Below are 26,610 nucleotides of genomic sequence, written 5' to 3' on the forward strand. Positions count from 1 at the left end.
TGTCCAGCCAGTAGATAAACTTCCTGTTTCCTCCTGGGCTGGGACAAACTTCCTCTACATGTGACCAGAGGTGGGTGTTGCCTTTACCTGTGCAGGTAACAAAATAGCACAGTGCAAGCAGCCATCTCTCTCTCTCTCTGACTCCATTCCTTGAAGAAGCAACATCTCCTTAGCCTGAGATGCTCTCTTGGCTTCCAGCCAAGGGAGGACAAAGGAACTATCTCCTTATGGGATAGATTCCAAGTGTATATATTTTGTAACTTAAGTCTGCCTTCGGGGATCCATCTGTGGACAGACTGTGTGAGTAAACTATTTTATACCTTTTATACAAGACTTTGTCGTGTCTATTCTTTTTAGGAGGGAATAAAGGGGAATTACCAGGAAACTTATTTTAGAGGCTAAAGCAAGCCTGGCAACCACTTATCCACTGTGTAAGTTTAAAAGGGGAATGTTACTCTGCTAAATTATAGAACTTGCTAACACAAGTTGGGAAGGTTATTATTAAACAATATATCCTCTCCTACCTCCCTGAACATTCCCACATCTCTTACCTGTGTGGCATGACGTTGCTGGCTTTTGCTGAAATCTCACAAGGTCTCGCTGAAATCTCACAAGATCTCAAGTGCTCAGTGAGATCTCGTGAAATTTCAATGCGATCTTGCACACCCTGCTAATGATAGCTCTCTGCTGGCAGCAGGGGTGGTGGGGCGAATGGGTGGGAGAGGTGAGCTGGGTGCCACTTCTTAGACTTCTGCTGCCTCCCCTCATCAGTGGGCCAGGCCAGACCCTCTGTTATCCTGGCACAAGAAACCCACTTTTTTGCAAAATGACCTTTTGCTGTTAGGAAAGTGATGAGGGGAACACCGAAAGGTTTAGGATAAATGAATGACTAACAGGAAGACCTATATCCACTGGCCGAGCAAATCAGGATGAATGCTTAATAACAAAATGGTAATCTGGAGGAGCCCATGGTGTTTATGAAGTAGGAATGAACAATTTCACCCCATTCATGAAATGTTGCTAGCCAACTGTCTTGGCTTCCCTTGAAATTCATTGGCTGTTCTGACTGAAGAGGAACACTCCAATTTGGTTCTAAATTTTGCTTTCGTCTAAAAAAATTCATGGCTACTCCGCTACTGAGGACTTCCAGGAGAGAGCAGGTGTATACAAAACACCGTGCAAATGTTAAAACCACAAGCTTTGGCCTTGTGGGTTCATATAGAACCTTTTTATTTTTTATTTTTATTGCATCACTATTTCAAATTTGCTGTGCCACTATTTCCCCCCTGCTGGATTCCAAAGTTAATGGTTGTCCTTAAAATCAAAATCATGAGAGAAACCAGTTGGGTGACTCCACCTTCTGTTTGTCTGAGGTATGTCGGGGGTGGGGAAATCTTAAAAGTGCAGAAAAAGGTGATGGGGGGGTCATGGAAATGACACAAGCAATTTCCTCCCCCTTCTCACAGGAAAAGATCACAGTAAGAAAACAATTATCAGGAATTTGAAGAAAAAATAGACTCAACATATGAGGTAATCTTTCACATCTTGCAGCAGTCACAGAACCATAGATTTGGGAAGGACCCCGAAGGCCATATCGTCCAATCCCTGCCGAGGCAGGAAAACACATTACTGCAGCAATAGTGCCTGCCAGTTTTGAACAGCCGTTTTAAGCACAATCCATGCTCAGCAGTTGGAAAGCAGAGAGATGAGACTGAAAATTAAGGCGTCCCCACCCCACCCGTGCCCCAAACAACCTTTCCGCTCATCTTTGGCGCCCTACGCATTTGAGCACTTGGAGAATTCCACTTCATTTGTAGCTACTGGAAAAAAGTGAATTAAACTCGGGCGCTAGGGACCCAAATGAACACGACGCTTTCCAGAAGGACCTCCCGGCGCAGTGAAACGCAGAGCAGAATCCCATCCGCTATTCTGCCCTGTGGTGTCGCATACAAGCAGCAACCGCTCCTGAGAAAGAAAGAAAACATCATTCCTCAGTGGAAGAGAGTTGGGCCATTACTATCCAAAGCGAAACTTGAGTCTATATTTGACTGGAGGCGAGTTCTTCCGAGGCACCGGCAACGGGACCTTTGGCTTTGCTGGGATGGCGACAGGTGGTTTCTTCTTCTCAGGAACAGCGACAGTAAAAGCCAATTCCGGCTGTTCTGCTTGCCTGAACCTCGGGAGGAAATGCGTCGAGATGTGCTGGGGTTTCACCCGGGGGCTGCACCCTCGTTTTGCCTTGCCCCGTTTGTTCAAGGCCACGTACCATTCTCTGCCCGTCTTCTCAGTCCTGTAAACTGCTGAGGCATACGTGTTGTAGCTGTTTTCTTGAAACCGCTCCCTGAACTTGCAGTCGTCTGTGAATTTGGCCTAGGGAATTAGAAGAAGGAAACGACAATAGCAGCAAATGCTGGCTTTATAAAAGGGTTGTCACTGTACCTGTGTTGGCATATAATTATTATTTCTTATTTTTCTTATCGAACCTTCGCCTGAAGGTCTCAAAGTGGATTATGGCATATAAATGCACAATATGATTTAAACACCAATAAATGACAACCCGACTTCTAAGCCCATTTTATTGATCTAGACAGGGTGTGGAGAACCTTTGGGTCTCCAGATGTTGCATAGCCAAAACTCTCATCAGCCCCAGCAAGTACTATTATTTTATCATCATCATTATTATTACTATAGACGTGTTCCCCCCGTTTTCAAATTATTCCTTAGACTCTCTCTTGTCCACACTTCCTGATTAGCTCCCTGAAATTTCTCATGAGGCTGCAGAAACGCCTTTTCTTTTTGCATGACTAGCATAATGCAAGGTAAGAAACAGTCACTTAACTAACCATAAAGGGCATATAGAGTGCACACGTCCACCATATTGATGCTTCAAGTCACCAGTAAAGCTAATTTTACCCTATGTGAGAATACAATGGATTGGAGTATTTTTCCCCCCTAATGGAGGGGAGCTGGCCATTGTGACACATAATCATTCATTTTATTTGCATGTCTTGAACTATTAAGATGCATGGGGGGGGGGGAGGGAGGTGAAATAATGTGCAACTTAACTGTAACCTGAGTGAGATGCTAAGCACATATATGGATGCAGGTGGTGCTGCGGGTTAAACCACAGAGCCTGGGACTTGCCGATCCTGAAGGTCGGCGGTTCGAATCCCCACTACAGGGTGAGCTCCCGTTGCTCGGTCCCTGCTCCTGCCAACCTAGCAGTTCGAAAGCACATCAAAGTGCAAGTAGATAAATAGGTACCACTCCGGCGGGAAGGTAAACGGCATTTCCGTGTGCTGCTCTGGTTCGCCAGAAGCGGCTTAGTCATGCTGGCCACATGACTGCTGCACGCCGGCTCCCTCGGCCAATAAAGCGAGATGAGCGCCGCAACCCCAGAGTCGGCCACGACTGAACCTAATGGTCAGGGGTCATAGATAGATAGATAGATAGATAGATAGATAGATAGATAGGTTTGATTTATTGAAGATAAGTACTTTTGGAGCCCATCCACAGGGCTCTATATACCCAGTGGCAAGCCATAGGTGGAAATAAAAAAAGGATGTGCTCTTGCCTTCATGCTTTATTGGTGAGAATCCCAGAGACATCTCTGGCTGGTCCATAGATGGGAAACGTATATGGAGGCAGATGAGCCTTTGGCCTGATCCCACAGGCTACTCTGAGATGAAAAAGCCCTGAATCTAAAGGGTTGGTAAATCTATTGGGTTGTTTTTTTTAGTCTTATCTCATCTGGCCACTCAGAGTACACACCAGCCCCACTTTCACATGGGGCTAGGATAGCCACTTAAGCATTTCCCCAAAGGGTGGACATGGTTTTGCATACAATCTGCAAATGCTAATCATTGTACAGATGCAGATTTAGACATGATGGGTGGTATGCAGCTCTTGCTGGGAGTTGTTGGCATCCATCTGCCTCAGGAGACAATGGAGTGCGCCTCTGGGGGTGAAGTCAAACCGCTGCATTAGCAATGACCTTCCTGGGGTGCAAGCCTGGGCAGTGTGTATGGGGCTCCTGGTGGAGCGTGCAACAGTATAAAATACTGTAATGGGGAAGACTGTGGTCAGGTGACCTGTGATGGGCAAGTTGAAGACCACCTCCCTGCTCTCCTTCCTTAAAGCACATGACTTCTCCCCAAAGAATACTGGGAACCGTGGTTTGTTATGGGTGCCGTGAATTGTAGGTCTGTAAGGGGTAAACTGTTAGAATTCCTGCTCCATGATTGCAGTCATGGGATTGTTGTCTATCACATGACGGTGTATTGTGCTTTACTCAGCCTTAGAGTTCTTTATCTTTCAACCGGACTTGGACCAGGCAGTCCTTTAAGCAGAGGGTTTACTCGAATAGGAATGCCCTCTGCAAAAGAGAGCATATGGCCACTCTGTTCAAGATCCTGGGGGAAAATCAATGGATATAGGCCATAAAATCTCGCATCAGGTGTCCAGCAGGCCTTGGGGTGGGTGGGGGAAAGTGCTGTAAAATGCCCAAGTCCAGTGATCAAAGTGATATTATCCAGAATTATCCAATCTCTTAAGCTGATGTCCAAAACTGTCGACACTGTTCGACAGTGGAATTTGCTGCCAAGGAGTGTGGTGGAGTCTCCTTCTTTGGAGGTCTTTAAGCAGAGGCTTGACAACCATATGTCAGGAGTGCTCTGATGGTGTTTCCTGCTTGGCAGGGGGTTGGACTCGATGACCCTTGTGGTCTCTTCCAACTCTATGATTCTATGCTTCTATGAAACAATGGGCACATGGACAGAAATTATATTTTTTGTTAAACAGTGGCATTTGGTATTCGCTTGTGCATATGAAAGGTCTGGTTTAGGGGGCCTTCTTTGACTGTAATGAATTCAGATGCGCCCAGGAAGTTCGCTGGCTGACCTGGGACTAGTTCAGTGTCTTACAGCCCACCTCACAAGGTTGTTGTAAGGCTAACATGGGCAGCGGAAACACAGATATGCCTTCTTATTCCCAATGGAGGATAAGGTGGAATATAAATATACAAAATAAATAATAAAAGCTTTTCCCCTCAGAGAGTCTTTTAAAAAAACAAAACTTTCCTGACAACCTTTCATCTCCTTTTAACATTTTGCTGGAGAGAAAGGGAGACAATGGTTTTAATGAAGCACTTTCAAAATTTCCATCGCAATGGGTTGCATGTGAAAAGAAGAACCATTTTTGCTCCCTTTTCCTCTTGTTCTTCCCCACCAAAAAAGGAGAGAGATTGAGCTAAGTAGCTACTTAACAATATAGCGGAGCTGAAAGACGATAGCATTGCTGACTTGCTCACTATAAATCTGAGAACACAATTCCACATGATTGCCTCCCAAAGGAGTTTGGATTGTTTTGGCACGGAAATGCGTGTCTCATCCATCAATAGGTCTGGGTAGATGGGAGAGGGTCCTGATGTCAAGGGTCTACTCATTAAGGGAGAGGAGGAAAGAGTAATGGAGAGGTTAGCAGCTGAATGGCCTTCCTCTCCTTCTCTGATTACAATGAGGTCTTGGCCTGTGACAATCCGCCTCTTCGCTCCCTGCCCCAGTAATCTGGGGATCATGGATTTTGTGACGCCCCATGGAATCTCTAGGGTTGAAAAATGGACTGGAGCTGGTTGGCTTTGGGGAACCCACTCTCCATATTGGGTGTGGAGAACCTCAGAGGCTGCCCTCCAGACTTCTCTGCTGGGCCCTTATGATTCTCCCCAGGCCTCACCACAAGCCTGGCCCTTCCAAGAGGCAGAATTTTACAAGTTCTTGCTTCAGGCGGCAAGTTCTAAGGGGCTGAAAGTGGCAAGAAATGTGTGGTAGTGGTGGAAGACTCTGCTACCCTGTTCCATCACCAATGCTGAAGTCAGAGTCAACCACTAGTCTATCTAGATTTTGTGCACAGAATGGGGATCACACCATCTTGTCCTTTGCCCTCAGGATAAAGAGGGGTGTGTTTGTGTAGAAACCACTGATATTTGCATAGCTAGAATGTAGACTAGTGTACTAATGTAAGAGCCAGAACTCTTGCTCCACCCACTTTTTGTCTCTTTCCCTGCCCAGCAACAGCATGTGGCCCCTGGAAGGTTGCTCAGGAGGCAGTGTGGCCCTTGGGCTGGTAAAACATTCTCCATTCCTGCTCTACAGCCCTATTTGGACAGAAATGATTCGGTCACCATGAACTGGAAACTCCCAGACTAGATTAGTGCAATGCACCGTACATGGGGCTGGTCTTGAAGACTATTTGGCAACTTCAACTGGTCCAAAATGCAGCGACCAGATTACTGGCCAGGGTTTCACTGCGATCACATATAAATCCAGCAGCCAGTTCATTTCCAGGACCAAATCAAGGTGCACACGTTAGCATTTAAAACTTAAACAACTCAGGTCCCACATTTCTGAGAGATTGCCCCCTTCCCTACAGACCCCCCCTTGGGTGCTAAGATTGGCAAAGAGGACCCTCTTGCTGCCTCTGCCACTTTCAGAAGATGGGCAGGGGATAGAGCAGGAGAAGGCATGTTCTTCGGTGGCCCCCAAATTGTGGAACTCCCTCCCCGTATAAATGTGGGATGTAGTCCACTGGGAGCAGTCATATACAACATTCCTTGTTTTGCTAGAGTAGACATGGCCTCACCTGTGCAGGTAACAACAAAAGCACAGGGCAGGGCAGCCATCTCTCTCTCTCTCTTTACTACATGCATCAAAGAAGCAACATGCTCTCTTGGCTTCCTGCCAAGAGAGGACAAAGGGACTGTCTCCTTATGAGATAGTTTCCAGGTGTATGTTACTTTTCTGAGCTAAGTCTACCTTCTGGGATCCAATTGTGAACAGAATGTGAGTAAACTCATTTTTTATACTTTTATAGAAGACTGTGTTGCATCTTCTCTTTTATGAGGGAATAAGGGGGAAATACCTGAACAGTTATTATAGAGGCTTTAGCGAGCCTGAGCAAACGCATCCGCTGTAAGTTTAAAAAGGGGAATGTTACTCTGCTAAATTGTGAACTTGTTAACACAAGTTGGAAAGGCTATAATCAAACAATATATCCTCTCCTGCATCCCCAAACATTCCCACAGTAGGTACCTTCCCAGAGCCTGCAACACCCAAACCTCACTCTCCTATACATGCACAACCTAAGAGATAGTTCAAACATGACTGTAGGGCACACCAGAGGCATAGTGGGGGAGGCTGGGGGGGGGGCTTAGCCCTGGGTGAATAATTTTGAGGGGGCACAAACCAGGCACCCCCATGCAGGCCTGCCATGGCTGCCACCAGGGGTCTCTGGGACCTGGAGCCCTGCCTGGACTTGCCACCACATCCCCAGCCCCATTGCTGAATGGCTGCCCAGTCAGCACCAGGGGGGAATTCACCTACCAAGGGCCGGGTCAGCCGGCCACACTCCTCCTTGCAGCCCCACTTGGCTCTGGTGGTGATGGCTGAACAGGCACAGTGGGCTCTCTGAACCCTCTGCACCTGGCCCCATGGGCGTAGCCAAGCAAATCAACATACCGTATTTTTCGCTCCATAAGACGCACCTGACCATAAGACGCACCTAGTTTTTGGAGGAGGATCTGATGGTGAATTTGGGGTGACCCAATGCAAAAATCTTGAAGAACCATGTGGATCCGTGCTTTGTAACCACATTTTTGCACCATTGCAGCCCCAGGAAACTGGATGCGTGTTTTTTTGGTGAAGGCTGTAGCCATGGACATGCTATGTGATCTGATGGTGAATTTGGGGTGACCCAATGTAAAAATCCAGGGGATCCATGGGCTTTTACCTCCCCCCTCCCAGGCAGCCTCTGCAGAGGCTGCTAGAGTCCCTTATCTCTCTTCTGATCCCACTGATCAGCTGTTTCCTTTCAACACTCCCTTCCCTCTTGTTTGCCTTAGTGTCTTTTCCTTAGCTGGAGCAGTTTTTTGCTCCTCCTTTTCTTCTAATTTCTCTCTTTTGCTTTAGTTTTCCTGTTTCCCCCCTTTGTAAGTTTGCTGTCGTTGCCTCCCCACTCCCAGGCAGCCTCCTTTATCTCTAGCGTCCCTTATCTCCCTCCCTGATCGCTTGCCCATTAGCGGCTTTGTTTCAACACCCACTTCCCTCTTTCAAAAACAAAAAACAAAAAACCGCACGATCTGCTTTTCGCCCCTGGGCAATTTGGCTCCAGGGACCACGCATTCACTCCATGAGGCACACAGACATTTCCCCTTAATTTTTAGGAAGAAAAATGTGCGTCTTATAGAGCGAAAAATACGGTAAATACTTAACTGAGGTTCTGCCCTCCCATCCAACATGAACCCTGCCCCTTCAACATAAATCCTGGCTATGCCCATGCCTGGCCCCCACCCACTGGTGTCGGTGGCAAGGACCAGGCTGGCGTGGTGGGTTCTGTTCACTCTCCATGCCCTGCTCAGCATGTGCATGTATGCTCCGGGCAGCAGCAAAAGCCGCAATGCCACTGGAGCATACAGAAACATTGTTGCTGCTCTTTATCACTTTCTTTCTCTATCTACCTTCAGCTATTTGATGACAGGAGGGGGTGTCTAGATTTTGCAAAGTTTTTTTCTAGACATAAGCTCCAGAGAGAGAGAGACTGACTTCTGGGATTTCTAACACTATACTAGTTTGACGGATGGATCCCGAGAGAGTATTAACAGTGGGATACATCCAATAGAACAGATGTCTCTTCTGAAGGTCATTCCTCCTTTCTAATCTATGTCTGGCCATCCGGGCTAGTACAAAAGGATGAAAAAGTATCGATGCGATCTTGTCTGAAGCTACTGAAGCAGGTCCTCTGTTTCCTGCCAAGATCTGTGTCAACCAGAAGAGCAAATCCTTTGTCTCACGGGGCATTAATTTTGCTCAGCTGCCTTTGCAATCAATGAGGAGAGAATTATTAAAACTGGATGCTACACTGAAGATGCCTCTGTCAATTTTGCCTTTGTGCAAGTTGGGAACATCAGCAAGGCAGCCTCTTTCTTGCTAATGGGTATTCCCTTACGAGCATGACAACTGAGTTCAGCGTTGTTAAACCCCACAGATTATTATCTTATATACGAGTGGGAAAGGTTTGCTAGAACCGAGCACACTGAGGGAACCCTTAACTGCCCTACGGGTGTCTCGTCTGTTTTCGCACTTTTGCTTGCAAGGTAAAGGTAAAGGGGACCCCTGACCATTAGCTCCAGTTGTGGCCGACTCTGGGGTTGCGGCGCTCATTTTGCTTTGTTGGCCGAGGGAGCCGGCATACAGCTTCCGGGTCATGTGGCCAGCATGACTAAGCCGCTTTCTGGTGAACCAGAGCAGTGCACGGAAATGCCATTTACCTTCCCGCCGGAGCGGTTCCTATTTATTTACTTGCACTTTTGATGTTCTTTCGAACTGCTAGGTTGGCAGGAGCAGGGACTGAGCAACGGGAGCTCACCCTGTCGCGGGGATTCGAACCGGCAACCTTCTGATTGGCAAGTCCTAGGCTCTGTGGTTTAACCCACAGCGCCACCCGCAAACTTAAGTGTAAAAAGAAGAGAAAGAAATGTCCTCTTCCAGATACATATTTTCCTCAAACGGCAAAGCTTCTGCTGAGAACACAACCTCACAAAAGGAAAAGCCACTGGGCAGGATGATGTTGAGTTTGACCCCATGCATATTTACTCAGGAGAAAAATGTCCTCAGATTCACTGCAACTTGCTCCTCGTATATGTGGGCATTGGGTTTTAGCCTGAAACATTATAACAGGAGGGGTGGATGGGTGCTCCTTTAAGAACAAAAAATTGAGCCATCTGCTTGGGAAGATGATAATTGCCAGGATTAATGTTGCTCCTGAATCCAGTTTCCTTATTAAAAAAAATAAAAAATAAACTGCTTTATAATTTAATTAGATTACCACTTGAAATGGAAGGCCAGACCTCAGATACAGAAGGGGAAACCTATTACAGCCCACAGAATTGCTTCTGCTTCCTCCCCCCCAACCCAAAAACAACAGTGGGACTTGATTTTATCTCTAGTTCAGCTAGAAGTAATCAAAATGCCGTTAAAATCAAAGAGCTTCCCTGAGTGACAGGCACAGCACTTCCTTGCGCCTCTTCGAACTCATTATCCCACAAAATAAACGCGCCCTGCCAAAGCAGCAAAGAACAACAGATGCTGTTTTTACATTATCGGCATTGTTTAGCCCAGTGGACTTTAGACATTTGGCTCGGGTTTCAACTAATTTCTTGCGCTGATTTGGCTGAAGAATTGGGGGTCTTAACCTTTCCTGGTGACCTGTCTGAAGTAGGTCATCATGTCTGGTCCTCCTGGAACTAACCACGTCCTGCTCCCAGCAATTAGCCGGAAGCCAAGGAAGGGGGCTTATTTAATTTCGGCAGCCGCTGAATCACGTCAGAATTTCATAGCATGAAATAACAAGACGATTTCATATGGGGGGGGGCGCGGAACGGCTCAACTTGTGGGCCACTACACCAAAGGAAGGCCGCCATCTTTGTATGGGCATCAGCCAAGGCAGCACTTGAGATGGACTCTTCCAGTACAGCAGGGATGGGGAATTCTGCAGGGGCCACATTCTCTTCTGGGTAACCTCCATGGGGCCACATGCCAGGATGGGAACAGCCAGAGGCAAAAGTGGGTGGGAAATTATTGTACAACTTAACCTTATTCGGGAGGCTAGTTTCTACACATGCTCACATACCACTGTTATAAGAAATTAAGGTCTCAAATATAGAATAAATATTCATAGTATGGGAAAGCAGTCCTGAAGCCATTTTGACTCTCCTCAAATATTACTCTGCAGTAAGGGAGGCAAATGGTTGAGAGCCTTCCCATTGTCTTTTTGCTTGCAAATCCTGTGTTAAGGGCATATTTGTGTATGAATAGGGTGGGCCTATGACCTGGATTTGGGACGTGGGTGGCGCTGTGGGTTAAACCACAGAGCCTAGGACTTGCTGATCAGAAGGTCAGCGGTTCAAATTCCTGCAACGGGGTGAGCTCCCGTTGCTCGGTCCCTGCTCCTGCCAACCTAGCAGTTCGAAAGCACGTCAAAGTGCAAGTAGAGCCGACGTACAGCTTCCGGGTCATGTGGCCAGCATGACTAAGCCGCTTCTGGCGAACCAGAGCAGCGCACGGAGACGCCGTTTACCTTCCCGCTGGAGTGGTACCTATTTATCTACTTGCACCGGTGTGCTTTTAAACTGCTAGGTTGGCAGGAGCAGGGACCGAGCAATGGGAGCTCACCCCGTCGCGGGGATTCGAACCGCCGACCTTCTGATCGGCAAGTCCTAGGCTCTGTGGTTTAACCCACAGCGCCACCCATGTCGGATTTGGCAAAAGAAGTAGAAGTAGTTTTGCTGTATGCCTATATGGATCCAGTAAGAGACAACGAAACTTCAGTGATTTGTTAGGGCTTTGAAACCTGAACCCTTGGAGTAGAGTTGGTGCAACACAGCTTGGGCAGACAGCAGCATTGGGATATTGAAACAAAATCCTTGATGGGCTGCCGCCGTACATGGTTGATGGAGGGTCATCTAGTCAAGATCAGGAATCCTATTGTTCCCCCAGCATGGGACTCGATGTAATAACAACAACAACAACAACAACAATAATAATGATAATAATAATAATTTATTTATATCCCACCCTCCCCAGCCAAAACTGGGATCAAAGCGGCTAACAACAATAAAAGTAACACAGCATTCTAAAATCAATTCATTCTAAAATCAATTCAAAATCAAATTAATGGCAACCATTGGGCTAGAGTTCTATGGGGGGGGGTCAGACTGTCCCTTGGCCAAAGGCCTGGTGGAACAGCTCTGTCTTGCAGGACTTGCGGAAAGATGTCGAGTCCCGCAGGGCCCTAGTCTCTTGTGACAGAGTGTTCCACCAGATCGGGGCCACAGCCGAAAAAAGCCCTGGCTCTGGTTGAGGCCAGCCTAACCTCCCTGTGGCCTGGGACCTCCAAGATGTTTTTGTTTGAAGACTGTAAGGTCCTCCTTGGGACATACCAGGAGAGGCGGTCCCGTAGGTACAAGGGTCCTAGGCCATATAGTGCATTAAAGGTTAAAACCAGCACCTTAAATCCGATCCTGTACTCCACTGGGAGCCAGTGCAGCTGGTCTAGCACTGGGTGAATGTGATCCCACGGCTAGGACCCCATAAGGAGTTTCGCCGCGGCATTCTGCACCCGCTGGAGTTTCTGGGTCAGTCTCAAGGGCAGTCCCATGTAGAGTGAGTTACAATGACTCTGAGATCAAGAACCTCACAGTGGCGTAGCGTGGGTTCTCAGCACGCGGGGCAAGGCAAGTAATTTGCGCCCCCTAACCCATGGATTTTAGCACTCGAGTCTCTTCCGCCCCCCCCAGATGTTGCGCCAGGTGCAGCAGGCCACCCTGCACCCCCACGCTACGCCACTGCTCCCACCACAAGTCTTCAGGACAGCCATCCGAAGGCTGGCGCGGGAAGAAGGTCTCTCCGCCCCACCGCCAGGCTTCGGAGCATCCTTCCGAAGGCTGGCGCGGGGAGAAGGTCTCTCCGCCCCACCGCCAGGCTTCGGAGCAGCCATCCGAAGGCTGGCGCAGGGAGAAGGTCTCTCCGCCCCACTGCCAGGCTTCGGAGCAGCCATCCGAAGGCTGGCGCGGGGAGAAGGTCTCTCCGCCCCACCGCCAGCCTTCGGAGGAGGTCCGAGGACAGTGGGGTTCCTGCTTCCTCGAGGAGGGCCGGCCAAACGCGCCCCCCCAAATGTTGCGCCTGGTGCGGCCGGCACCCCTGGCACCCCCCACGCTACGCCACTGGAACCTCACACTGAGCTATCCCAGCACGCTGGGTCAAAAATTATGCTGGACTGGGATGAGGAATTTAAGGTCAAGGGGGACTTCATTCTTCTCTATTTTCATAAGCAGGGAGCCAGCGTGGCGTTGTTGAAATAGGACCTGGGTGACCAGGGTTCGAATCGCTACACAGGCATGAATTTCACTGGGTGACCTTGAACCCAGTCACTGTCTCTCAGCCTAACCTACCGCACAGGGTTGTTGTGAGGATTAAATGAGGAGAAAGGGCCACATATACCACCTTGAACCCCTTGGAAGAAATGGTGGGAAATGAATGAAGTGATATGTAGAGCTGTGGACTCAAATCTCACAAGGTGCAGCGCAGATGACCTTGCAATATTTTCACTCTTTTGCAAGCTACAAGAGACATTTTTCACATACCCTGGAAATGCAGTATTTTATTTCGTCTTGGTTGTTTTTTTTACTTACACTTGCGTGGAGTTTTCCTTTTTTTGACATCGCTAAAAATTTGTTGCTGAAAACTCCTCGTATTCCTACAATCCCCTGAGACACAGCAAATATTTCCAAAATACCTAGGATGACAGAAATCCCAAAATAAAACACAATTCGTTTTTTCACAGCACTGCAAAGAAAAGAAGAAGAGAGAAAGAAATCTTATGCATTGTCAGGTCTTTTTTATTTTTAAAAAAGGGGGGAGGGAAAAGAAGAGGAGGAAGAAGAAGAAGAAGAAAAACTAGCTTTGTCATTTTAGGCTTAAACTGTGATTTCATGCTTGATTGCTTCTTGCTTGCTTGCTCGGGTTATCTGAATATACATTTATTTATAGACGTCCTGAGGTTTTAAAGGACACAACTGGTGTGAGTGGAATTTAATGGCTGCTCACTCTGGGGTTATCCACCTGCCCTCAAACAGGAAGGCATCAGGAGACGGTTTAGGGCAGAGGTTTTCAACCTTTTTGGGTCCACGGCTACCTTGACCAACTACATTCTTTCTGTGACTCCTCTGTGGGGTTCAAGTAAAGCCTTACAGAGCCAGGCAGAGGCCTGGGACAGGTGCCAGTGGCGTAGCGTGGGTTGTCAGCACCCGGGGCAAGGCAAGTAATTTGCGCCCCCTAACCTGTGGATTTGCGCCCCCTAACCCGTGGATTTGCGCCCCCTAACCCTAACCCCCAGATGTTGCGCCCGGTGCGGCCGGCCCCCCTGCACCCCCCACGCTACGCCACTGCCAGGTGCCCCCCTTTTTTTTACCCTGGGGATAACTGAAGTCTTATAAATAAGTAAGTACATAAATAATTTTCACAAAAGTTATGCTGACAAATAATTTTATTTCAAGGCTTGAACCGTATCTGCATATAAAGACAATACGGATAAATATGGATAAATATGCTGACCGAGGCCCCTTTGGAATTGGAGGCCCATATGCCCCCCCTGTCTGGGCCTGGGTTCAAGAGCCCTTTGCCTGCAGAGCTGGCAGCCTCTCACCCTTTTTCAAGCAGCCTACCTTGTGGGGTGTGCCCTCAACCTCCTCTCCCCTTTTCTTGGGAGTCCTCTGGGCATCTGCAGCTGCCACCCCTAGTCTCTCAGCTGCCCCCTCCTGCCCCAAAGAGATGTGCCTCCTTGCACTGTCCCACAGGGGCCTGGGAAGCACCCCCTGGCCAGCACCAGAGGCGCCATTCGCCTGGAGAGCTTATAGCCAGGGCTTCTGCAACAAACAGCTGTGCAAGCCTTGGGGAGGCAGAGAGGAAGAAGAAGAAGAAGAGTTTGGATTTGATATCCTGCTTTATCACTAGCCTAAGGAGTCTCAAAGTGGCTAACAATCTCCTTTCCCTTCCTCCCCCACAACAAACACTCTGTGAGGTGAGTGGGGCTGAGAGACTTCAGAGAAGTGTGACTAGCCCAAGGTCACCCAGCAGCTGCATGTGGAGGAGCAGGGAATCGAACCCGGTTCACCAGATTACGAGTCCACTGCTCATCAGAGGAGGGAGGGAAGGGAAGAGGGACAGAGGCCAGTGTTGCCCATGGCACCCCTGACTATTATTCAAGGCACCCCAGGGTGCCACGGCACACTGGTTGAGAACCACCAGTGTGGGGGGAAGAGAACAAACCTTCAAAATCGGCAAGGGTTGTTTAAGCCAGGACCACTCCCTGCCCCCATGCTTGATTCCTGTAGCCTCTGGGCTCAATCCTGGAAACTTGTTTTCAGTGGTTGTGTGTAACGTTGGAACAAGTGACATAGTTAGATAGATGAGAGCATCTCTGAGGATGTACAGAGTGCGTTTCTCTTGCCAGCAGATAACCACGGCGTTTTGTGGGTCCCTAGGGTGGGAGACAGAAGGCTTGTAGGATTTCCTTCCGATTTTTTCCTCCAGGCTCTGGCAATTATAATCTGGGGTTAATGAGTCAGCTGACTGGCTGACGGCAGCCAGAGAGGGGAAGTGGTTTCTGTGCCAGAGAAAAAGTCTTGTCACACCCACAACATACATTGTACATCATTCTTACACCGCTTTAGCAGACGTGGAGAATCCTGAGAAATATAGTTTGTTAAGGGTGCTGGGGACGGCAGGCCTGCACCCTTAACAAACGACAGTTCCCAAGATTCTTTGTGGGAAGCCGTGACTGTTAAAGAATAAGAAGAGTGCTTTAAATATATGGTGTGGGTGTTAACCTCAGTTAGTAAAACACACACCCCAGGTCAGAGATGGGAAGGGAGTGTGTTCACCCCAGGTGAGAGACAGGGCTGGCTTGCCTTATGGTTTTTCTGTTTCCTTGCTGTGAGGTTAACTAGTGTTCCTAACACATATCCAGGTGGGTATGTTGTAATTTTGCTATTTTATATCACTTTGATTGACTGCATCTATTGGTACTCTTAGTATATCTGAAGAAGTGTGCATGCACACGAAAGCTCATACCAAGAACTAACTTAGTTGGTCTTTAAGGTGCTACTGGAAGGAATTTTTTTATTTTAGTATATACCGTATTTCTTTCCTATTGATATGATGCTCACCACTTGGGGGTATATAAATAAACCATAACATGACGCAGCTGCTTCCATACATCTGGGTTTAGGAGCAGTTCTTGCAGAATAAAGAGCACCCTATCCCAGCAGGCTGGAGCCTCCAGAATACCCTAAGGTTTTTGCATCCGTTGCAAATGATTTTAACCACATGCACACACACACTCCGGACCTCTCTCTCTCTCTCTCTCTCACACACACACACACCCAGCTGCTTTGCACAGTGCTGGGGAGCGCTGAGACTCTACTGATCACCAAGCATATTGTTTGCAGAAGAAGACATTCACCCCTGAACATGTTAAAGGCAGATCTGGAAGCAGCCAGGAGCATTTGAAATAAGCCAAGTGCAATTAGGGACTGGCAAATCTGTCTGCTTTGGTCTCTCACTTCCTCGTTGCTGTTTTTTTTTAATCTTACGTTCGGTTCTCCAAATCAGTTTGCAAATGCTTTTTTAAAAAATGATAAATTCTTTAGCATTTTAGCATGACTTTCTCCTAATATACACATTATGGTATGCAATTTCGGCTAAGATGCACATGCCTGCAAGGAATTTTCCTGATTATAATGCATGCATCTAGCATATCTACCATTGCAGCCTGGGGTTACCCAAGCTCCACCTGATTGCAGCTAAAGACCAATGGATCCTTCTGCTCATCAGATACATGAAAGCAAGATAAGCATTCTTCGCTATGCCACCCCCTTCCTACCCTATATTGACACAGAGCCATCACATTCATATTATCGATAGCAGCTGAAAGGAAGCAAGCCTCTGGAGGAGAGTTTAGGAAACTTACCAAGGTTGCATGCTGACTTCAGTCTTTGAAAGTTCCCTAGCAATTAGCTGAAGAGCTTTAGCTTCACTCCCCCTCCAACCCCCGCAAAAAATAAATAAATGCAGTTTTCCCCAGCAGATGGATGAGTTGTGGGACACCATGGAAGTGTCATGGTCATTCTAACTGCTCATGAGGAGAGACAACTGCAAGCTCACAAGGGTTGGTGACAGATGGTCTGTTGGTAGAATGCAGAGAAGCAAGATGTGACTGTTGGAACCCCGATCAGCTGTTAGGTTGAAGAAAACAAGGAGCACCCTGCTGTCATTACCCAGTTTCATTGGCTATGCATTCATAGCATTCTCAAAATTATACAGTTGGAAGGGTCTACAATGGTCATCTAGTCTATGGTTACCAGACGTCCCCGTTTCCGGGGACAGTCCCCGGATTTACAAATATGTCCCCGGACAAAATCCGTCCCCGGATTTCATTTAATGTCCCCGGATTCATATTTTAAGTGTTGTAGATTTATTATCAGGGAATGGATGTTGTGTGATTGGTTCAGTGGCACAAGACACATCATATGGGGACTTCTGGCGAGGGAAAATGGCAGGCGCCATGGCAGTGAGTAGCTCTTGGAGCCAGCCAGAGCCAACTGTGCTACCAGGCTGCCTACGGGTTGCTGAGGCTGCCGCTGCTGCCGCCACTACCAAGAAGGAACCAGGGGTGCCCAGTGCGTCAACTGGGGGAACCGCTACCCCCCATGACCCAAATTGAACCGGAAGCAAGAGCGCCCGACCACCCGGCCGACTCTCCAGTGGTGCTCCAGGGCCAGGAAAATGCCAGAGCCGACGTAAGGAGAAGGAAAGGAGAAGGAGAAGGAGAAGGAAGAGAGAGAAAGAGGAAGGAGAAAAAAGAGGGGAGCCCCGACCTTGCCACGCTGCTGCCACCGCCGCCACTGATGAGATGTAGGAGAGCACCGGGAGGGCAAGGATACGTGGCCAAGCCCATGTCTGACCCGAGCCTACTCCATGTAGCTAGCGCTCCTAGAGAGCAGGCCGGGGCCCAGAGGAAGGTTGTGCAACAGAGGAGGCCACAGAAGAGAAGATATTACTTCTTTTTTAAAAGTAATAATAATAATAATTTTTTAAAAATAACTTTTTTCTCTTTTTTTTAAAAAAAGGGTCCCCAGATTCTTTGGGGGGGAAATCTGGTAACCTTGATCTAGTCCAACCCCCTGCAAGGCAGAAATCTTTTGCCCAACATGGGGCTTGAACCCTGAGATTAAGAGTCTCATGCTCTACTGACTGAGCTATCCCAAACAGGAGAAAAGTAATGCTGAACTCATCCCAGACACTCATTCCAAACACAGGAAAAGCAGAAACTGGATCTCTGGTGGCTCTGGGGAACAGCCCAGGTTTAACATCCTGAGTTGTAGCTCCACCATCCTCTCCTTAAAGCAGTGAAGAAGGATGAAATGAGCACTTAAATCACATCTTGCTCAACATAAAACTAGAAGAGGCCAATGTACAATAGCCCAAACATTTAGCTTCTTTTCCCGATGCTGGGATCTAGCCCACTGGGCTACTTGGTCCTCTCTATATTCAGGAGTCAGGACTTTGTTTATTTGTTAAATTTATACCCCATCTTTGCTTGAGGAGCTCGAGGTGTTTCCCCAGTCTCCTCTTTTTCTTCTGCTAACAACTCTGGCTGAGTGATGGTGACTGGCCCAAGGTCATGCAGTGAGCACCATGGCTTAGCGGGGATTTGAACCCTGGTCTCCCAGGCCTTAGCCAGCACTCTGATCACTCTACTACATTGACAGAACATTGGCCCATGCAACTGGCAGGTATGGTGCAGCCTCTGCAGCTGCGGACTTTGGGCTCTCATATTGCAACAACAGAAGTCTGGTATCCAGATCAAGGGAAGTAACAGTACCACTCTATTCTGCCTTGGTTAGAACACGCCTGGAACACTGTGTCCAATTCTGGGCACCACAATTTTAAGAAGGATATTGACAAGCTGGAACGTGTGCAGAGGAGGCCGACCAAGATGATCAAAGGTCTGGAAACCATGCCTTATGAGGAACGGTTGAAGGAGCTGGGTATGTTTAGCCTGGGAAAGAAGAGACTGAGAGGAAATAGGATAGCCACTTTCAAATATCTCCAGGGCTGTCACATGGAAGAGGGAACAAGTCTGTTTCCTCCTGCTCTGGACGGCAGGGCTTGAACCAATGGCTTCAAGTTACAAGAAAGGAGATTCTTCAACATCAGGAGAAACTTTCTGACAGAAATAGCTGTTTGATGGTGGAACAGCCTCCCTCAGGGGGTGGTGGACTCTCCTTCCTCAGAGGTTTTTAAACAGAGGTTGGATGGCCATCTGTCATGGATGCTTTAGCTGAGATTCTTGCATTGCAGGGGTTGGACTAGATTACCCTTGGGTCCCTTCCCACTCTAAGATTCTACGATTCTATGTAAGCAATGCAGTTGGTATAATATCCATGCAATATATTCTGACTGCCGCATTCCTGCTAACAAGTTAGTGGCCAGATCTACAACTCTACCATTCTATGACTCTATGATTCTCCTACCGCTTTCCTGCAGGGAAAACTACTCTTTAGCACTCAGTCGGAGCAAACGGCAATTGGGCTTTTGGTTGATAGCTGTTTGTTCTGATTTGGAACTAAAGAGTGGATTTTCCCTGAAAAAGGAGCAGGGCAAGTGGGAAACCGCTCAGACCCATGCTTTCTAGGCATGGGACAAGTAGAAGTGTGGTCAAATCCTGAACTGAATGCTTTGGGATGGTAAAGGACCCTTGGATAGTTAAGTCCAGTCAAAGGCGGCTGTGGGGGTTCCGGCGCTTATCTCGTTTTCAGGCTGAGGGAGCCAGTGTTTGCCCGTAGACAGCTTTCCGAGTCATGACTAAACTGCTTCTGAAGCAACGGAACACTGTGAAGTAAGCCAGAGCGCACGGAAATGTTGTTTACCTTCCCACCACAGTGGTACCTATTTATCTACTTGCACTGGTGTGCTTTCAAACTGCTAGGTTGCCAGGAGCTGGGACAGAGCAATGGGAGCTCACCCCATCGCAGGTTTGAACCACTGACCTTCCGATTGGCAAGCCAAAGAGGCTCAGTGGTTTAGACCACAGCGCCACCCGCGTCCCTCCTTTGTGATGGACCACGACATCAGAAGCCCATCTCTGCCTTTCCATTTCCCTGCTGCTGTCCTCGCTTCATCCTGCCTCTCAAATCTTTTGGTGGTTTGCTTTTGAAGAGAGCACGTTTTCCTCTTGTCTTCTGTTGCTCTGGCTCAGGGGGTTATCAAAAGATCAGTTCTTTCTAAAAGGAGAGAGCGAGGGAGTGCAGCGGGTACTATTTTTACATGGCAGTGCACATTCTGAATCTCCCCTGTAGGGCTACGAAAGCCTGGAAAGAACAATCTAAGCACTAGCTATTAGGGGGTCATAACATGAAAGACGAGATGCAAAAGGAAAAATGGTTGAAATTGTTAAAAGCATATTATTACTTGATGCAGAACGTTCTAAAGCAAAAGCAGCTATGGGCTGCTCTGCTCCACACCTCTCCTTCTCTAAAGAGAAGACGTATGCTGGAAAATGCCCCATCTGTACTATACATATTTAAAGCAGCATCATGCCACTTTAAACAGCTTCCCCCAGAGAATTCTGGGAGCTGTAGTTTGTTAAGGGTACTGAGACCCTCTATTCCCCTCCCAGAGCTGCAGCATTCAGAGTTCCCTGTGAAGGGGGATTGGTTGTTAAACCATTCTGTACAGTGCTGGTGGGTGCAAAGGGTGTTTCTCTGGGGCTGATCCACAGTCCCGCTTAACCTTTATTTTGCTCATATTATGTCCCGATTAATTCCCCCAGGTCCAAGAGCTTTTCTTCTTATGTGGCTCCGCCTTGCAAAAATCCGATATTGCCCTCCTAATCAAAGCTTGGTTAAGCAAAATCTCTCTTTGCATTTTCCATGCATCTTTGATAAGATCCTAGTCCAAAACACAGGTCAAGTGAAAGGATAGATAAACCCCTTAGCCCTGGCCATTGAGGCTGGAAATCTGGAGCTAAAGTTGGGGTTGTTTAAACCCTTTCCCAGGTTCCAGGGTGTTTGTGTGTCTCATAACAGTAGTACATATTGCCATAATTGGCGGTGGCTACCCTGTTCACAGGGACGCGGGTGGTGGTGCGGGTTAAACCACAGAGCCTAGGACTTGCCAATCAGAAGGTCGGCGGTTCGAATCCCCACAACGGGGTAAGCTCCCATTGCTCGCTCCCTGCTCCTGCCAACCTAGCAGTTTGAAAGCATGTCAAAGTGCAAGTAGATAAATAGGTACCGCTCTGGTGGGAAGGTAAACGGTGTTTCCGTACGCTGCTCTGGTTCGCCAGAAGCGGCTTAGACATGCTGGCCACATGACCCGGAAGCTGTACGCCGGCTCCCTTGGCTAATAAAGCGAGATGAGCGCCGCAATGCCAGAGTCAGCCACGACTGGACCTAATGGTCAGGGGTCCCTTTACCTTTACCCTGTTCACACACTCTCTCACACAGACTAACCCCCCCCCCCCGGACCCATAAATGTACACACATAGGACATGTCATGTCAAACAATGGTTTCCCCCACAGTTTCCAGTGATTTTCCTTGTCACTTTCCTGACCACAAGAGGTGGTAATGATTGAAAAGGTTTGTGCAAGACCACCAGATCCACTTCAATTGCACAACCTGAATTTACTTGTATGAAATTGAATCCCACCTACAAAATAACGACAGTCCAGAAGTGGCCCCTATGATTTGTTCATGGAAATTTGTAAGTGACACAGTACTGGAACCCTCATAATGTGATTCTAGTACCAGATAACTATTTATGGAATGGCACTGACTGTCCATGAGGCCATTAAACTGGGCACCTGGAATGCGGGAATCATGCATAGCCAAAGGCATAAATAAACATGGAAGAGGGCATGTTCCTCTTTCCCCTTTTTCCTTTCTTTATTTTTTTCATGTTTCTTTGGGTTGTGGGGTTTTTTTTGTGGGGAGGGAATCCAATAGATGCTGCCATTTGTGAACGATTGCTTTTGCCTGGTCCTTACTATCTTTATAGTTCATTGTCACTGTGTAAATATTTATGGATACTGAAAGAAAATGAGCAGATGAAAAATAAAAAGAGAGAGATTTGACAAGGAACAGCTGGAGGCAGATGGATAATTCAAACTAAGCACTCAAGGAGAGGCGAACAATGCAGTGAAATAAAGAGGCTGGGGAAAGTGGGATGAATCGCAGTAAACTGCTGACACAATAAGCACTTTTTTTCCAGCAGGAACTGCTCAGCAGCGACTCAAATGTTCTAGTTCTTGCTGCGTAAATAAAAGGTTTGGTTAAACAGCAGTGATACCAGTGCAACTTAGAAGGATGCTTCTGTAACAGAGATAAAAGCTGTCTAGCAAGTTACCCCAAAGCCCATTATTCTGGAAGTAATTTCATTGCATCCTCAGAATGAGAACGTTCCTGAAACTCATATAGTCCAAATCTCTGCCCTAAAATTGATCCTTCACACCAGCTGTTTGTGGACTGCAACTCCCATCATCTCTAGCTAACAGGACCAGTGGTCAGGGATGATGGGAACAGGGTTGCAGAACCCTGTTCTACAAATTCATGCTAAACACACCTTCGCAATGGGTAGGGAATGACCCAAGACATTTTGCCACCTGAGCCAGGACAGCAAATGGCACCAACCCACCCCTTGCTAACTCGTGCTGCCTTGTACCCAAGGCCAGCTATGTTATTTTGGAACCCAAGGCAGAAAATCCAACAAGCACCTCTCCTGTGCGCTCAGAATGCAACAGCAATCACAAATGGGATAATATAACAATATGCTGACCTTTCATGACACTCACTAATGGTAGGGCCGGCACCAATGCTGCACACAGGGTACAGGGGTACTGAGATCAGCCTAGGCTCATAGCCAGAATGGGCCTCATTTTTTAAAGTTTCTAGCTCTCCTGGAAGAAAGGTTGTGAAGCAAAATATGCAGGTACCGCCTATGCAATTTCTGTGAGATGAGTCAGTCTGACTGCTACTGCCTATCAGTGTTTTTAACCAATGAGTGAAGTCAGAGCTGTGTTTGATGAGCGAGTGGCTTAGATACCGGGCCATAGGAATCCGTGGGGTCCTAATGAGTTTCTGTTTCACCCTTTGGTACACTTTTCCTGTTTCTGTCTCATTTTCAAATACTTGGAAACTCCATAGTTTCCCCTTCCTTCTCCCCTAGCAGCAAAGAAGTATATTTCCTGTGGTGGGTTCTCCTGAGATCAGGTACTCCCTAGATGTCATTTTTGCCAAACACAAGAAGAACAAGTGGTAGTTAACCAACCCCCAACACAAAAAAAAAGTTAAATGCAAAATGTGAAAACTTTGCAAAGAGGCTTAGGCATGTTTCCTACTGTGCAGGATACAAAGAATAGGTAAAGATAAAGGGACCCCTGACCATTAGGTCCAGTTGTGGCCGACTCTGGGGTTGCGGCGCTCATCTCACTTTATTGGCCGAGGGAGCCGGCGTACAGCTTCCGGGTCATGTGGCCAGCATGACTAAGCTGCTTCTGGTGAACCAGAACAGCACACGGAAATGCCGTTTACCTTCCCGCCGGAGCAGTACCTATTTATCTACTTGCACTTTGACGTCCTTTCAAACTGCTAGGTTGGCAGGAGCAGGGACCGAGCAACGGGAGCTCACCCCGTCGCGGTGATTCGCACTGCAGACCTTCTGATCGGCAAGCCCTAGGCTCTGTGGTTTAACCGACAGCGCCACCTGCGTTCTTAAGAATTAACTGTATAGCTAACTTACAGTACAATGGTGTACATGTCTATTCAGGTCACTTTGTGTTTAAAGGTACTTACTCCTAAATCTGCAAAACAGGACACAAAGCAGGTACAAATCTTATGCAGATCAGCACCTTCTTTTGCAGTGGACCAAGGGACCCAATCCACTTAAAGTGCACTGGGCCCAGGACCTGGTAGTGAAGGAATTAAGCAGCAAGACCCTTAGCCAGGAATTGTATCACAAAGGGGCTTTAATGGACTGGAAATTATTGCAGAATGGTCAGAACATAAATACAGGCAGCACAGCAAGCACAAAGTTATTTAGTTGCATTGCTTATAGAATCATAGAGTTGGGAGGGACACCAGGGGTCATCTAGTCCAGCCCCCCTGCAATGCAGGCCCTCACCATTCCTGGGTGGGCTCAAACCAACAACCTTCTGGTAAACAGCCAGACGCACTGACCCATTGCACCACAGGCTCTCTTGCTTCTTAGTTGGCAGTTGGTTAGAACTGCTGCCTGTGTGTTGTCCTTCTTTACTTTTTACACGTAAAGTCTAGGAACTTACTTTTTAAACAGAAAGAGGAAAATACCTGAGAGTCAGGTGGGGGAGCCGGAATATCCCCAAAGGAAGCAGCCCCCCCCCAAGGCTTCCTTGTAACTCTAGCCCATGGGTAGGCAAACTAAGGCCCAGGGGCCGGATCTGGCCCAATCGCCTTCTGAATCCGGCCCACAGACGGTCTGGGAATCAGCATGTTTTTACATGAGTAGAATGTGTCCTTTTATTTAAAATGCATCTCTGGGTTATTTGTGGGGCATAGGAATTCGTTCATTTTTATTTTTATTTTCAAAATATAGTCTGGTCCCCCCCCCCAAGGTGCAAGGGACAGTGGACCTGCCCCCTGCTGAAAAAGTTTGCTGACCCCATCTCTAGCCCTATAGGGAAGCAATGCCTGACTTGCTCCTATCCCAGAACTTCTGGGCTAAGGCCAAACAAACCATAGCTCAGAAACCACAATGCTAAAGCACTTCAGCAATACATGGCAGCAATACATGTGACCAATGACCTTTCCCTAACAATAATGTGCATAGCTGCATTCATTCATTCGTTCATTTTATATTTACTCCATGAAGCTCAATAAGATATATGCAGCTTTCCCCCACCTCTGCACACACACATTATTCTCACAACAGCCCTCTGAGGTAAAGGTAAAGGTAAAGGTAAAGAGACCCCTGATCATTAGGCCCAGTCGTTACCGGCTCTGGGGTTGCGGCGCCCATCTCGCTTTATTGGCCGAGGGAGCCGGTGTACAGCTTCCGGGTCATGACTAAGCAGCTTCTCGCGAACCAGAGCACCGGTTACCTTCCTGCCAGAGCGGTACCTATTTATCTACTTGCACTCTGATGTGCTTTCAAACTGCTAGGTTGGCAGGAGCTGGGACCGAGGAACGGGAGTTCACCCCGTCACGGGGATTCGAACTGCTGACCTTCTGATCAGCAAGTCCTAGGTTCTGTGGCTTAACCCACAGCGCCACCCGTGTCCCTCTGAGGTAGGTTAGGGTAAAAGATAGTTACTGGCCCAAGGTCATGCAGTGAGCTTCATGGCTGATGCAGGGATTCTTCAAGCCAGATTTCCTCCATCCTAGCCCAACACTAACCAATGCACAACTTTGATTCTGCAGGAGTCAACACCATCAGTCGGCTGCCAGGCTCCTTTCCTGAACATTCATTATTATTTCTTAATAACAAGGAAAGCCTTGCAGGATCAGACTGAAAACTCATCTAGTCCCCCATCCTCTTCTCACAGTAGCCAAGCAGATGCTTATGGGAAGCTCAAAAGCAGAACCTGAGTACAATAAATCCTAGAAATTAATAAGTGGTAGGATTTTGGTTATTTGGGATGTAAAGGGATTGCACCTGGGACCTTCTGAATGCAAAGGAAATGATGTCGCAAGTACATCGTCTTTGTTCCAATGATTAACAAGTAATAAAGAAAAGAGAATGAGGGAGCCACAAAGGTATTCTAGGAGAGAGGTGTGAGCACAGAGGACAAGAAGCCAGAGGTAAGCAGGTTAGATCCTCTAATCTAATCTAATCTTACTTAAATCAGAATTATTCTCCTAGAAGTCAGTGGGGAGAGCATGGTTATGAACTTAACCTTTTATTGCATGGGTAGGCAAACAAAGGCCCGGGGGCCGGATCATGTGTTTACATGAGTAGAATGTGTCCTTTAATTTAAAATGCATCTCTGGGTTATTTGTGGGGCATAGGAATTCACTCATTTTTCTTCTTCTTCAGAATATAGTCTGGCCCTCCACAAGGTCTGAGGGACAGTGGACCAGCCCCCTGATGAAAAAGTTTGCTGACCCCTGTTTTACCAGGCTGATTTGCGGCCCACTGATTTGTGCAAGTGATGGGTGGGGGCGGAGCCAAAAGTGGGTGGAGCAACAAAAGAGACAGGAAGGCTACATCCCAGCTATGCAAGAGCCAACAGGACTTTCTGTATCACCATCCCAGCATCTCTCCATTCAGGCTAGAGGGGCTGTGATAGTTCAAGGACACATTTTAGCCGCCAGAGAAAAGCACAGAACATGGCTGGTGGGGTGTGTGGCCTCAAGAGAGTTTGAGAGGTCAGATAGAGAGGATGGAGGGCTTTATGTGGCCAGCATGACTAAGCTGCTTCTGGCAGAGCAGCGCACGAAAACGGCGTTTACCTTCCTGCCAGAGTGGTACCTATTTATCTACTTGCACTTTGACGTGCTTTTGAGCTGCTAGGTTGGCAGGAGTAGGGATCGAGCAACGGGACCTTCTGATCGGCAAGTCCTAGGCTCTGTGGTTTAACCCACAGCGCCACCCGCATCCCTCAGTTAGGGATACACAATTCCAGACTGCAGGGAGTGGCTCTTTGCTATAACTCCGCCTCTGTATACAGAAAAGTAGCAGGTTAGGGAGAAGGGTCCTACTCTAGCAATCACCCTGATATGCTAGATCTCTACGTGCAATGAGGTTTTTTTGGGGGGGGGGGCAGGGAGAAGCTGTCCAATCTTCTCCAACCTACAGTCTGGAGTGACATACAAGTTGCCACCCCAGTGAGAATTAGGCCTAGGACACCTGCACTAGGCAATAGAGCCAAAACAAAGTTTCATGGAAATCAGATACTTCAGCAGCATTCCAGAATCTCAATAGGACTTGCGAGATACTTAAAACATTACTATTTTTCCTTTTTAA

At 47.6% G+C, this 26,610-nt stretch overlaps 1 protein-coding gene across 2 annotated transcripts in view; it reads right to left on the minus strand.

Annotated features, from left to right (window-relative positions):
• Nucleotides 1-768: 768 nt before the first annotated feature.
• Nucleotides 769-26,610, minus strand: part of FGF5 (fibroblast growth factor 5) — a 28,268-nt gene continuing 2,426 nt past the window's right edge. Inside the window, exons 2-4 of one of the 2 annotated variants that reach the window (XM_081207427.1) lie at nucleotides 13,241-13,344; nucleotides 2,267-2,370; nucleotides 769-1,965 (exon numbers count right to left, since the gene is read on the minus strand). In XM_081207427.1, the coding sequence (XP_081063553.1) occupies nucleotides 1,836-1,965; nucleotides 2,267-2,370; nucleotides 13,241-13,344 (338 nt within the window). In that variant the 3' untranslated portion in view covers nucleotides 769-1,835. Of the gene's footprint in view, nucleotides 2,371-13,240; nucleotides 13,345-26,610 lie in introns of both variants that reach the window. The other variant, XM_081207426.1, reaches the window with a different exon arrangement.

Source organism: Podarcis bocagei (assembly GCF_964188305.1).
Source record: "Podarcis bocagei genome assembly, chromosome: 9".
NCBI lineage: Eukaryota > Metazoa > Chordata > Lepidosauria > Squamata > Lacertidae > Podarcis > Podarcis bocagei.